The 15,335-nt window shown below is 35.7% G+C and overlaps 1 protein-coding gene across 1 annotated transcript in view; it reads right to left on the reverse strand.

The window, feature by feature from the left end:
• Positions 1–1,845: 1,845 nt before the first annotated feature.
• The window catches only part of plxnb2a (plexin b2a), a 147,069-nt gene continuing 133,579 nt past the window's right edge, over positions 1,846–15,335 (reverse strand). The window contains exons 31-43 of the mRNA XM_037761177.1: positions 14,858–14,924; positions 14,275–14,421; positions 13,102–13,179; positions 12,832–12,910; positions 11,961–12,061; positions 10,846–10,927; positions 8,920–9,071; positions 8,477–8,637; positions 5,782–5,929; positions 5,127–5,191; positions 4,365–4,440; positions 3,361–3,435; positions 1,846–3,214 (exon numbers count right to left, since the gene is read on the reverse strand). Coding sequence (XP_037617105.1) covers positions 3,110–3,214; positions 3,361–3,435; positions 4,365–4,440; positions 5,127–5,191; positions 5,782–5,929; positions 8,477–8,637; positions 8,920–9,071; positions 10,846–10,927; positions 11,961–12,061; positions 12,832–12,910; positions 13,102–13,179; positions 14,275–14,421; positions 14,858–14,924 — 1,336 coding nt within the window. The 3' untranslated portion in view covers positions 1,846–3,109. The remainder of the gene's footprint in view (positions 3,215–3,360; positions 3,436–4,364; positions 4,441–5,126; positions 5,192–5,781; positions 5,930–8,476; positions 8,638–8,919; positions 9,072–10,845; positions 10,928–11,960; positions 12,062–12,831; positions 12,911–13,101; positions 13,180–14,274; positions 14,422–14,857; positions 14,925–15,335) is intronic.

Genomic DNA, 15,335 nt, shown 5'->3' on the forward strand with positions numbered 1-15,335 from the left:
AAACGATCATATGGTACAATTTCTCCCATATTTTTCAAATTAACATGTTTTCCTTCGTGGTTTTTCAAAAAAATATTCTTGAAAATATTGACTCTTTGACAGAGATGTTTTTCGACAGGTTTCAACAAGCCAGAAACAAAACTAAACCAACCTACTTCTGATTAAACAATCTCATTATGAACACATTTAATGGGCAGAATAAGGAGGCGGCAATCATCAGGAGGCACATAAAAGTATTTGCAGGCGCTGCGTAACAATTATTGCACAAATTTTCTTTTGTCACGTCGATGTAGAATGAAAAGATAGTTGGGAACGAGACAGCAGTGTGCATTTTTTGGTATGTTTGTGTAGGATAATATGGAAGATTTAAATGCCTAAATAAAGTGAAATACAATATTTTATGTACGCAATTACTGTCATAATTAAATAAATGAAAAATTCAATCATTATTGAAGACAAAAAGCTAAATCATTGTTCTTTTAACGTATGTTTTCCATTTAATTATGACAGTAAATGTATACACAAAAAGGAAATACATATAACGATGCATATTGTATTTCACTTTCTTTGTTTGATTTGTTTTTTATGCATTTTAAGTCTTCTGTACAATAAGGTGGAGGACAATTCATTGTTTTTAACTGTGTGTTTTTTTAATGTACGTACCTTAGACTCCCTGGAAAGCAGTGATACTGAACACTGGCAATGCATGATGGAGGAATATGCCCTATAATAACTGGATTTAATACATTTTAACACTTCACCACCTTAATTTTAAATTTATTTTAAGCCTTTTTGAAGGATCCATGGATACCTTGTCTTCAGAAGACACTCATTTCCTCTTATGTGTTCAGAAAATGCAGAAATGCAGCATTATATATGACGGGAGTATTGCAAAAGAAGTGAAATTACATAGATTATAAAAAATAAAAAAAACAAATCACACTTAACAATAAAAGTGTTTGGCTGTTTAGATCACATGATTAGGCATGATTTTTCACAGAAAGTAAAAACAAGCTGGTCCTCAACAACAAAGTGGCGACGGTGTCGATATAACTATTGAACACACACACTTACGCACAAGATATGACATTATGGACCACCCTGATTAACACTTCACAACAGAAAAAACCAAGTGACATCGTATCAGTCCATTAAAAAGATATTTTTCATGTTGTATATGGAAATGGAAAGCTTCTGCTTAAAGGGAGAGTTTTGATGTTTCTGAAGTGTTGTTGTATGAGGTCCATAGTCAGTGTATTTCCTACAGTAGATGGCGTTCGGCACGGCCCCAGATTGGGGAAGGTAAAGCCAAAGCTGTGGACGGGGGCAGCAGCAAAACATATTTTAGACACCTAAAAATCTGTTTAAATGTACGCTATATTTAGAATATTTTCACCACTTTAACTTGCGGTCAGATGGCCCTTTCTGACGGGGAACTGAAGTCGTTATATCCATCTATGTCGTCTGTCTTCAAAGCCACCAGACTCCATTGACAAAAACAGTAATTTACCTCGCAGAACACAGGAGTTGCTGGTCTACCGCTGCATTTATCGGTTAGTTTGTTTGTGTTATTGTGTGACTTTGGAGAATCCGAATTAACCGTTTAAAACACCAAAGTCACACAATAACACAAACAAACTATCCGATAGATGCAGCGGTAGAACAGCAACTCCCGTGTTCTGCAAGGTAAAATTACTATTTTTGTCAATGGAGTCTGGTGGCTTTGAAGAGAGCATAGATAACAGCTTCCCGTCGGAAAGAGCTGTCTGACAGCAAGGTAAAGCGGTGAAAATATTCTAAATATAACTGATATAAACTGATATTGATGTTTTCAGGTGTCTAAAATACGTTGTGCTGCTGACCCCGTTCACAGCAGTACATTGCTCCTGTGCAGGTCCATCTACTGTAGGTAATACACTTACTAGGGATAAGTACCTCATACAACCCCACTTGGCCCAAACTATTCCTTTTAAAGCTTGCATACAAAGAATAATACTAAACAAACTAAACAGAATGCAATTATTCAGCTGTGATCTTTTAGTCACCAGCACAGTGTCATCAGCATAGAAACACATAATCTGATATGAAAAACAACATTTGGCCAATGATATAAGAAAAGTTAAAATGTGGTTTGATTTTTGGACATCGTACCCTGAATTCACTCTCCTCAACTGTGCCATCAAACAAACCAAGACCCCTGATTGGCCAGTGGTGTGTACCGTAGTGGGTTTTCATTGGTCGATTATTTTATATTTGAGCTCGCTTGAAGGGAAAAGAAAGTTCGTCCAAGTGTTTTTACACTTTAGGATGAAAATCTGATACTGATAAGAGATCAGATTTTCCTGGTGGCCATTTAGTGTGGAGACAGAAAAACTGACCTCAGATCAGACGTTATTCACCTCAATCCACAGTTCATAACGTCGCTGTAATACGATAACGAAAAAGTGGTCACAAAGCGTCCAGGAGCCGCTGTACTTCTACAATCCAAACTTCCAAAAAAAGGGCTGAGTAGCAAAAAAGAAAAATATTCAGTAACGGCTCATTACTTCACTTATATTCTTCAATTATCCAAAAAATCTTCATTCCTTGTGTGGCACATTTTTCTTCTTCAGTCCTTGAGTGGTCAAATTAAAACTTGTGATGTCGAGAAACACAGAAACAGCTAGGTCCGAGGATCACACTTACCGAACGCCTTCGTTGCCATTAAAAAAATAACCCTTTGATTTCACAGAGCTCCCATCTGCAGCCATACTACGGTCACCATTTTGCATCCCTCCTTGGTATTTGTTTTCGGGATGCCAAGTGGAAGTATGCCACACAACTGTAGTAGATATCAGCGCTTCAGTTTCTACCATATTTTAACACTTCATTTGTCCAACATCTCCATTCCTCACCCCTCCTGGAGTCCAATAACTCCTCCCTCCTTTAGTCCTTATATGGTCAACAGCTTCCTGTGGCTCCACTAGCCCCTCCCACTTCAGTCCTTACATGGTCAAACATTCGGTAGAGTCCGCGAGCTCGTCCTCCTTTGAGTCCTTAAATTGAAAACAACATCCTGTGTTTTAGTAGCCGTCAGCTCCGCCCCCTGACCCCTCCGTGAGGTCAGAGGTCAAAGGTCGGTGACCTTGTTCTCCAGGGCGGCGGCGATCTGTTGGAGGCGAAGGGTGAGCTGTTTATTCTGGGCTGCTGGGTCCTCGTCCAGCGACTGGATGATCTGAAGAAGACGATAACAGAACATTTTAAATTTCCATTTTTTTTGACTGCTTATTGACTCAAAATTACAAAAAATTACAAAAAATGGAGAGCCAATATTCTATATTGTCATGGTAATATTTTTATGCCAATAAGGCCCTGTCTCACCACATCGTAGTACTTGCTGGCGTACTGGTACAGCTGATGTAAGGCCAACTGGGAGTTCAGCTTGTCTGTGTGTTCCTATAAAGAGGAAACACAGGTTACATATCAAACCAAAGGAACCATGTAAGGTCATAATTACAAGTCAAAAATGCATAATATTCATACAGGTACTGGTTGCTGCTGAGAACATTTCATTAAATATAAAAAGATATATGATAAAGGTAAAGTAAACGGCCCCTGTGAATGTTAAACCATTATTATCACTGATGCATTAATGTGTGCAGTTGGTAAATGAGCAGAATAATACTACTACTTCTAATAATAATAATAATACAATTATTAATATAGCAATTTCTCAAAACAAAGCTACAAAGTGCTTTAAAATATATAAAATATTATTATATAATATACACTTACTCATATAATTATAATATAAAAATGGTAGACAAGCAATAATACAAATTTAAAACAGTCTAAAAGTTAAACAACATTGAGCAGAAGGAGCTACATAGGAAAAAAAAAATAAGTAAAATAATACAATACAAAATATTAAATAATAATAATTAAAAAAAAGTTAAGAGAATGCCTTTGTATAGAAAATAAGTTTTAAGAAGTGAGTTTTCAGGCCAAAAACCCTGTGAAACTAGTACCTATAGGTAGATGTAGTGGAGTAAAAAGCACCATACTTCCCTCTGAAATGTAGTTATGTTGAAGTATAAAGTAGAATAAAATGGAAATACTCAACTACAAGTACCTCAAATTTGTACTACGTTTTTGTCAACTAATCGGTTAGTTGATTTAATCGACAGATCTGTGGAGTTTCACACAACATCACCACTTTAAATCTGGTCTGCTCATAAGTTTCTAGGAAAGAAGTCATTCAGCATGAAAAAAGCATAAAAACGACTAAACGACTAAAGAAACCTCAGACAAAAACAACGGCTCAGTCGACTAATCGACTAAGAGGAGGCAGCTCTAGTTGAGAGTGTGTTAGTTATATCTCATACCCGGGACACCTCAGCCAGGTGTGTGTTCATGTCCTGGTCACTGACTGGAACCATCTGTCTGATGCCCGAGTAGTAACTGAAGAAAACACACACACAATCAAATCATCATTTATATATCAGGTGATCAAATGTAAATGACATTTATGTCTAAAACTTAATAACATGCTTTGATATTGTTTAATACATTTTCAGTCTTATTAACTTTTGCAACAGATGGACCCACATGTAGCCCAGCTGTTCTGCCAAAATACTACTATCCAGTCACACATCTGTTCATTCTGTACTACAGCTGTACTGAATGTCATTTTATTTTATTTACATTTGAAGCTTCTAACGAGGTTTTTAAATGAAGATTTTAATGTCTGTCGTCATATTTTATGACATCATCACCCTAAAAAACAGATGTGTTATTGTGGTTATATAAATGTAATTTATGGTGCTGCGGGATAGCAAACTTTTTCAGAGAAAATGTAGTTTTTGAAAGGCTAAACGGCAACAAATATGTATTAAAACAAAATATTTTGTTAGATAAAAACATGTTGTGAATTTTGGAAATGATTTACATCTATTTTCAATATATTTTAACTTTTAGGGCTTTACAACGCTCTGGAGTTATTGGAAATGTTTAGTCGGAAACAATCCTACTGGAATCTAATTCTACTAATAGTATAAAACTAATATTAGTGTAGCCTGATCTTTATCTAAACACAACAAATAGACATGCACCCCTAGTATATAAATTATATATTGCAACAAACTCACTCGTCCACCATCTTCTTGTACGTGGAAATCTCTTTTGCATAGAGTAGCTTGTTGCTGGGAGACTCCTGCAGGAACAAGAAATAAAACAGATAAAAGATCATTTATTAAAGCTTCTCATCTTAAAACGTTGTTCTGTGTGGAGTGAAGATGTTTCACAGAGAAAATCCTCTCTTGGATGTTCCTGCACTGTTAATTATCATCCGTCTGTTCATTTTTTTTGTAATTAACTCTTCTGCTGCTGCAGCCAGATTCGATCAGCTCGCCTCCTCGCTGCAGAACTTGCCTGAGAATTATCACGTTTTTTAAGTTTTCTTCAGTATCACAGTAATCCAGTGATAATTGTCTCTATATCCATGGATACACAGCAAACAGGAGCTGATAATAGATAATTTGGCATACTTTTGATGGCACTATTGTGCCAAAATGTAAAGAAATATTGACGATAACTGTGTGAAATATACCATCCTGTAACTGACATTACAACAGCCCACTGATGAGCTTTCATGGGGTCTTGCTCTGCTTAATTCTTTTGTCATATTGGTTCGAACTGAGTTGATTAAAAAAATAAAGTAGAAGAAGAAGCAGCTCTTCATGCAGAAAAAAACTTTAAAATACTAGGATGTTAATTCAAATTTCGTTATTAGTGTGAACTGACTCTGCTGAGTTTGTGCTCCGTCTTGGTGCAGGCGTCCATGAAGGTCTGAGAGATGACGTGCAGCGACGCGTCCACCACCTCCGTCACGTGGACGTCGAAGATGAAGTGGGGGTTCCTCAGGATGTTCACCCAAAACCTCAGAGGCAAGCTGAGGACAGAGAGAGAGACTTGGTTGACAGGTTGTTAGAAATACATGGAACTGGTATTAATTTACTCCATTGATGTTTCAGTAAATCCTTATATAAAAAACTTTAATCATAAAACCAAGACAAGATATTTGATTTGGAGCAAAAAAACATTGGAAAACAGAAAAAAAGCAAAGGTAAATAATTATTTTAAGAGTGAAGGAACTACTCATCCCATCAACCATTGCGAAAGTTCACTCGCCGCCTCTGGAAACTCCCTAAAAGCTTTAAAACTAACCTCCTTGAAACCAACACCCTCACATTTGCGGGTAAACAGTTTTCTTCACTTTAGACATTTCAACAATTTTTAGACGTTGATATCTCCACAGTGGCTTAACCGATTTTTACCATTTAAACTGCATTTGAAACGTCCATCTCCCTTCATTCTTTTGCAATTTGAACTTCGAAAATAGCCCTTAGAAATCTCTTACAATGTTAGTTTATATCAAGAGACACACTCGAGAAGAATTCTGCCACTCCTTCCCACTCACATTAGATTAGAGACATTATGTCCTGTATAAATCTGGAGAAAATCTGTTATACTACTCGGGGAACAGAGAGTGAATTTTACAAGGTGTGGCGCCTCTTCTGGCCTATTTTTTTTAGAGAAACCCACTACAGTAGTCTCTGAGAATTTTTTAAATTATTAGTATTAGTATTTTATTTATTTGCATTTTTTTCTGTTTATTTATTTGCATTTTTCTTTTCCCATTATATTTATCAATTTGCTATTCCCTTCATCTCTCTACTTACTTTTTCTGTTACTATTAAAGTGTATTATAGATATTTTCTCTGTATTTTCTATAATTTTAACTTTAATTACCTATCATTTAGAATATATTTTCTGTGGTCTGCTGAGGTTGTTGTTGCGCGTTTGCTTTTTGTGTGAGTAGTAAAACAAACTTTGATTCATTATTGATAATCAATTAAAAATACCTTTGAAAGAGACACACATGCGTAGGAACATTGGGCAGCAATGAGAAGCTGCTTTTATCCACCTCAGTCTGAAATCATAGACCCACTGTTTCAAATAATATGATTTTCTTTTTTTAAAATGTAAATTTGCCTCTGTTATCGCTTCAAACTGCATTTGTGGCGAGCACGAACAGAAAGCTTGACAGGTGCAGCTGTAGAAACAGTAACTAACGAAGACAATTTCAGACTTTTCCAGACTTTTTAAGGACCTGCTGACACTCCTGTTTCCCCTCTCTTCCCTCCTCCCCTTCATCATTTCATCTCTTCCTCCTCAGACCATAACCCTCGTCAATAATTCACACCACTGATGAATATTTCATCCTCCAACTTGTACGTGTGTGTGATGATTGACAGGCTGAGCTCAAGGCCAGATGGAAAGCAGAGTAAGTTCTATTTCCTCTCTTCTTCTTCTTCTTCATCATCTTCCTCATCATTTATCTGTCCTGATAAAAGAGGGCCGATTAGACGAGGCTTTAATGTTGACGACGGGGACATAATGACTCTTGAGTAAAGCTGATGAGGTGTAACGGAAGCAGGTTTCTTTCGCAGGTCGTATCTCCGGCTGAGATTCACAGAAGCTTTGATGAGACGCTGGCAGACGTTGAATCAGATAAAAGCGTCACATATCAACCAGTTTACTGACATCATAATCCATGAGAGGCGGTTTGAATGTCTTCTCCCACTTAATCCTGGTACTCACACATGTTTCATTCACTCAGAGATGCTTTTTTGTTGTCTATAGTCTAGTTTTTTCACAGTAAACAATAATCTTTTCAGTCATTTTTCAAGCAAAAATGCCTAAAAAATACTTCGGATTCCTGCTTTTCTCAGTTTTATATCTCTGTAAACTGAATATCTTTGAGTTTTAGATAGTTTGTCAGACAAAACAAATCATTTTCAGACATCAACTTTGGCTGTGAGAAACTGTAAAGGGCATATATCAATATTTTCTGATTAACTACAACAACGAATCTGGACAATAATCAACAAAATAACTGACTGAGGAACAATAATTAGCCCATTATCCATCACAGTCTGATGAATGTGGTTGTAGGAATTCCATCATTTCTATCTGGAATATTTGTTTTCATATTTACCAATAATTATTAAGGAATTGTTAGGGAAAAAAGGCACATGTCTCACATATACTCCATATATAATAACCCACTTCTATACTGTAAATAGAGTAATGTATTATTCGTACATAGTATTTATTCGACCATGAACAAGGTCAAATCGTCACATTTAATTGCTTGAAAAATTACAGAAAAGATTAAAAATGTGGTTATAGTTTTTGGTCAATATATAGACTATAGTATTAATTGAGTAATTCTCACACTGCACAACATTAATGATATTGTTTATTTTTAGAAAACTAGAATATAGACAACGATAAAGCATCTCTAAGTGAGTGAAACATGTAATCAGTACCAGGAATAAGTGGGAGACTTTGCATTACCTGTACTAGACCCTGTGCGTACAGTACATAACAGTCGTATATCAGGTATACAGAGGGCGTGCGTTGTATTGTGTACCTGTTAGTCTTCCAGATGTGCAGCGTCTCCTCGTCCACGTTGTCGTGTCTCAGCGCCTGTTCGTCCAGGAAGTCAAAGAAGTATTTGACGGCAGGGGGGACGACGGTGCTCGAGCACAAAACGCTGCGGAAGAAATCGTCCACAAACTGCTGCAAAGTGCCCTGAAACACACACACAAATACACATACTGTATGTTCATATATACTGTTTATAATGTTTAACGTCATGTAAATTGAGCATCTTTCAATAAAACAAATCTTAATTTAACAGAGAAACATCATGAATTGGAGAGAGAGCGTTGTATTTTATAATCTTTATGTAAAATCTTAATCTGTAACCAGCACCTAGTATCTGTTAAATAAATGTAGTGTAGTACCTCAGTATTGTACATTAAGTGTACAGTGTTTGAGTAAATGTACTTCATTATGTTGCGCCCCACACACCTTGACAGAGAGCAGCCTGGTCAGGTAGATCTCAGTGATAGCTTTGGTCATGGCCTTGTCCTTCATGCTGCCTCTCTTTGACTTCACCTCATCGATCTCGTCGGCCGGCCGCACCAGGTGGAAGGTGAGGTCGTCCTCCAGCAGGGCGTTTTCTGGTAAACAGACATGAAAGACGTAACATTACCAGCTTCATCTATGTGTTAAATTACAAGACTGTTTTCTGTTCTCTCTCTGATACATTTCCGTGCCACATCCCATTTAAAGTTATTAATTCTGCGGCCTGTTTATTAATATCTGACGGTGCACCGGCATTAACTGACACTACATTAAGTTGGGATTTTAATTACGGTTTGCTCTCCTGCTGTATGTAAAGTGTTTTTCTGGATATTTGTTTATTAATCCACACAGCTGGCCGGCATGGGAAGTGAAAACACAGATTATTCAGGGTAGCCCTGAGGCTTTTTAATACCACTTCGAATGAAATTTAATGCCAACTTCACTGGCAAAAGTATGAAGGATATCATGGAAGAACTTATATTTAACAAAACATGTTTACTCACATTCATAATGAATACACAATAACTTTGTGAAGTGTGTGTACTCTAATAACATTAAATGAAAAATGATATGGACTCACATACTGGTTACAAAAGCTCCTGATTTGAAACTGATTTGGTGCGGATAAACACGACTACTGAGTGTCACTATCAGAGTCTACAGTTGGCCGCAATCTGTTCATGTTTTATTGAGGTTCATCGTTAAAACGACACCAGCTCGTTCTGAGGCAACGAGCAAATGTTAGTTTCTTAGCAGCAAAGTTTGAGACGTTTTGTTTTCTTTCCTGACAACGGACTGATTCGCGCCACGGTCAAAAGCATAAAACAATATACTGACGTAAACAGTCGTATAAAATCCAAGTCATACCAAACACAATAAATACTCATGTTTCACAGTTATTTATGAGGTCTTGATATTTATTTAATCCTACGAAAAGACAAGAAAAAAAGTCTTTGTAAATGAAATTCAATACTTTCAAGGCCTTATTTAGAGAATGTGAAATTCAATATATTTTTTAATACTTTTAAGATTAGTTTTTTTTAACCCATTTAACCTTTTTTAACCCAAAAGCATCCTGAGGGGAAAATAATAATAATAATAAATAAAAATAATAATAAATAAATAAATAATAGAAAATAGTTTTAACTGATCTGATATGAAAACTCCCAATTTAAAGTGTTTCCTAGTTTATTAAACTGATTTTGTGCATAAGATATTATAATTGAGCTAATAAATGTATTGCAGTGACATACAAGGCGGAATAATAATATCTCCTGTTACGTAAATGTCACAATACAAATGTCAAATGTAAATGTCAAAAACTTTAAAAGTCACCAGGGTGATTATTAAGACGTCAAAACTGTGGTGTCATAAATTAAGTGTCCTCTGACAACGCGAACAGAGTGGAAATTAAAACCTCCCTTTTGTGTTATCAAAGACACAGAAAACTCTTAATTGGTGATAAATACGTATGCTGTATTGCCATCAGCTCTTAGAAATGTCACTAATTGTTTCTTTACTTAAACGTTATTAATTTTATTTTCTGGCTCAGACGTGGAGGTTTAAGCCCGTTTGGCTCTTTTCAAGCACAAAAAACAGATTTTTAATTGTTATCTGATATTTTCTGGACCTTTAACTGCTTTAACATGATTCTAAATCAAGTTTCCTGTAACTTTAAACTGATTTTTTTTGATTTTCTAAATATATTTTAATATTTTATGATTTCATATTGATTGTAAAGTCATGAAATTCAAAGTGAGCAGCAGAGACTACAGCCATCGGAGAAGATGAGTGTAGGAAAAGCCTAAAAACGTAAGTACAAGGACATGAAAACTGTATTTCAGGGTGTGTGTGTGTGTGTGTACGTACTCTCTTCGTAGCTATCCTGGTGTTGGTGGAAAGCCTGTGTGTGTATAACTCTGGACAGAACCAACGTGGCGTTATCTCGAACCTGAAACACAAGAAATCATTGAGGTCAAATATGAATAAAATCCTGATTCACTGTAACTGAACGACTGCACACAGTTATTAAGTTCCACTTTGTCTCTCTGCAGCTTTCTCTATAAAACATCTTCATTCTTTAAATGTCAAACTGTTGGGAGTGTTTTAGTTTCTGTTGGTTTCCTGCAGCGAGACGATGAGTCTCATGTGGCTCGACATTTCAGTTTTTGGTCGTTTCAGTGCAGAAAAAAAGCTGATTAAAAACATCCAGAGTCAGAAGCAGGAACGTGAACTCCAATCTGACAAACGTGAAGACGAGCTGGGACCAAAAAAGACTGAACAAACCACACGTAAAGATTGTTTCCACCAACTTACATCGATTTTTTAGTCTTTGACAGTCAGGAAGGACCATTTCTACTGAGTAAATACACGAGACAACACACTGAACCACTGGTCAGTAACAACTGGAGTTCAACTGGACAAATACTGCAAGAATTACTGTGTGTTTTTGTACCAAAACAACACGACAACCAGCAGCTCGCACTGTTTATATGGAGCGACATTTGTGCTTTAAATGAGTAAAAAAAGCACAGAGATCCTGGATGGAGACACGAGTAGGACTGTAGAGGAAGTGTACTTTGTGAAACTTCAGGTAAAGCTGTATATTTATGTAATAATTAATAATAATAAGCTGTTTTTTCGCTCATTATCTAATAGTTATCTCACCAGAAGTCCAAAAATATTTAATTTACTATCACATATGACAAAGAAAAGCAGCTGTTCTTCACATCCTCATTCCTCAAACTGGAAGCAGATCATTTTACGCCTGACAAAACACTTGAAATGATTAATTGATTATCAAAATAGTTGCTCACTAATCGATTATTTGACTTAACATTTCCAGATGAAAGAAGGAAATAATGCAATCTAAAGTGTCCTAAACATACAGAACAAATCACAGTATTAGATGTTTTCATTTTTGGACCACACAGAATAAAGTAAAATATAAAGTATTGTGCATGAAAGAAAGCCAACAGACTCACATTGTAATGAGCCAGAGTGTTGAGTCTCTTCCAGCGTCCCTCTTTCTGGGAGGTGAGGTCGAGGTCGGACAGGATCTGACCCGTGGAGCCGGGACGCCACTCTGTGGACGGATTAGAGAACAAATTTGAACGTGTGTCTTTCATAATAATGTATTTTGTCCTTGGCTGTGATATATAAATGTCTTGTTTTGTCCGACCGACAGTCTAAAACCAAAAGATATTCAGTTTACAAAGATATAAAACAAAGAAGCATAAAATGATTTAAAAATCAGACTTTGTGTAACAGCGTTATTATATCTGATGCTCTTCTTAAGTACAATGCAGTCCATAAATATGATTCAATCTGATAAAAATTGTTTTATTGTTATGTCACTGTAACCCTGCAGTTCCACCACAAACCAGCAGGAGGTGACAAACACCTGGTTTGTGACCCTGAATGTTGTGTTGATAAATATCAATATAATTGTTTTAGTTTGATCTAGGATTCAATTTAAAACACTTTTTAATTTTATTTAACTTAATTATTATAATTAGTATTATTATCATTATTGTTGTTATTGTTATTATTTATTTATTTTTCTCTTGCTTTCTCCCTCTACACGTAAAAGGAAAAATATATGTATATGTAGATATGTGTGTAAATATACAGTATATGTGTGTTTATGTGTAGATATATGTCTTATATTATCACCTACCCTCATTCAACACCTCTCACACAACCATTCTTTTTGTCATTTGTCTTACTTTGTATAATCTCTTTTGGCTGTTTATGTGTCCCTGTACTTGTCTTCACTTGTTCTGTAATCACTTTATCACACAAAAAAACAAAGAAAACAAACAAAAACTAAAATTTTGATCTGTGTGTTCTCACCCAGAGCAACACTCTCCACCTCCGGTCTCTGAGAGTACGGCAGGTTCCTGTACACCTGATCGATGATCTTCTCTTTCACCTGCGGGACAGAAAATTAACATTTTACCTACCAAAACTGTGCGCTAACACAAAAACTAAAATCATATTTTATTCATATTTATCAGCACTGAACAATACTAACAGACAGCAGAGAAATATCACAGAAAACTGAAGCCACAACCACAACTTTGCTCTAAACCAGCCATTTCCTGAGAAAGGAATCAAACCCACCTGGGAGATGGTGTCACAGTTCAACACCTTCACTGGAGTCACATCCGGTCCCTCGCCGTGCACCAACACCTGCAGGGTCTGACATCACAAACACACCTGTCACACTCTGGAGTGAAAGCACATTTAATTCTATGGGTAAAATAAAAGCAGGGCAGCAACTAACGATTAGTTTGCTGAATTTAAAAGGGTTAAAACGCCAGAGGTGACGTCTTGAAATGTCTTCTTTTGTCCGACCAACAGTCCAAAACCAAAAAACATCAGTTCACAAAGATATAAAACAGAGAAAAGCACATTTGAGAAGCTGCAACCTGCTTACAATTTTAAGCATAAAACCTCTTAAACCCGACGAACCCGGTACCGGGTCAAACCCTGTGCTGAGTTACAAAAAGTTGCGATGGAAGATTATCTATTAATAGAAGATATGAATGTTGTTTTTTAACAATAACATGCTTGGTAACACTGGAAACTACAAATTCTGAGCTTTCTAATGCACATAAACGCACCTCCACTCTAAACACACATCGTCCGCTATTAATGGGGAAACAAAGCTGTCAAACTTAACATTTTACATTTAAGCACACTGACATAAATCTATGTTCTTGACAAAATATTTATATAAACAGTAAACATGGCCAAAACATGGAGAGTACCTGAGTATATCTTTATAAATTGTATCATAAATGGTGTATTCTAGTGCATTTTCATCAAATTTACAGTTCCAGTTGCATCATTATCCATGTGATCTTTGTTATAATGGTGATATTGCCTTTGAAATTAAGATAGATAGATGTACTTTATTGATCCCAAAATGGGAAATTATTGAAAGATTTTATACTAGGCAAGGATAAAAATTGAATTTTTTCCTTTATTGCACCTCCATTTACTCTGGACTGGTAATATAGTTTAGTTTAATTTCAATTTATTCATATTCCTTAGCTTCTTATCTTTCAAAAGAGACCAGATATATGCATATAAGCCGTATGGTTGAGGAGCTACTCCTGATTCATTTTGGTAGTTATTTTAGGTGTTTTTTCAGAGGAATAGGGATATGGGCTTAACACTGAATAACACCAAAAAGGAAGAAATCTAAATCTAAAAATACTTAAAAATACACACCGGTCAACACACGTGCTGGACTGAAGAACACAGTGTGTATTATTGTGTATTACTAACCAGTACACAGTATTCCACGTCGTCCCCCAGCAGTCCCGTATCGTTCAGGGTGTATTTGGCTTTCTTCATCTTGGCGTCCACCGGTCCTTTCTCCACCTGGTGCTTCAAGGCCTTGAACAGTTTGTATAAAGGCTCTCCTGCCGTGTCCTGAAACACACCATATTAGTTTGATATCAGCTTTGTCTTTGAGGGTAGTTTTCTGTCTATTTAAAGTGTTTAAGTACAATATGTAACAGTGATATATGTACAGTATAATCATCTTCTGCATATCAAGCTAAATAATTGTGATAATCACAACCTGGTTTTAGTGTCCAACAGTCTAAATGTTGTTTAGTTGAACTTTTTGGATACTGGCAGGACGAAGTTAGTGTTGAAGGACTAAATTCAGTCAACATTCACCTGTTGATCCTCATCACAACATAAAAAATATCAACTTTTAATCACCATCTTTGGTACGAGAATGTTAAATTATAGAAACACCACAACAAGAAAAAGAGGCAGGCAAGAGAAACAGATCGAAGAGAAATCAAAACAAACTCAAGGAAAGTAAAAAACAGAGAATAAGTGAAAGAGTGAGTGTTACCCGGAGGAACTGGTAGATACAGATGGACATCCAGTTACACAGCATCCTCTCCACCACCGTCTCTGACCTACATACACAAACAAAAGATAAAAACATTAGGAGCCATTTTTATATAATTTTAAACCAAAAATTACAGTGTAAATAAACACAAACACATAATAAACATACAGCCTAGACAAATACAAGTGTTATTCACTATCATATATGGAGGACGGAACCTGCCAAAATAAATAATAAATTAATAAATAAATAAATGATTCGATAAATAAATAAATATGTCATTACTTGTAGAAAATTAAAAAAAATGTAGCCATTAATTAATTGATGAAATGTGACTTAAATTGATATTTCTGTTTTAATTTGATTCTATATTTATTTATTTGTCTTTGTATTAATTCCCTTATTTATTTACTCTTCTTTTTAATTTTTCTTTTATTTATTTATGTATTTGTTTTTATTATTTTTTACATTTATTTTT

The sequence above is a fragment of the Sebastes umbrosus genome, chromosome 23, assembly GCF_015220745.1.
Source record: "Sebastes umbrosus isolate fSebUmb1 chromosome 23, fSebUmb1.pri, whole genome shotgun sequence".
In the NCBI taxonomy this organism is placed as follows: domain Eukaryota; kingdom Metazoa; phylum Chordata; class Actinopteri; order Perciformes; family Sebastidae; genus Sebastes; species Sebastes umbrosus.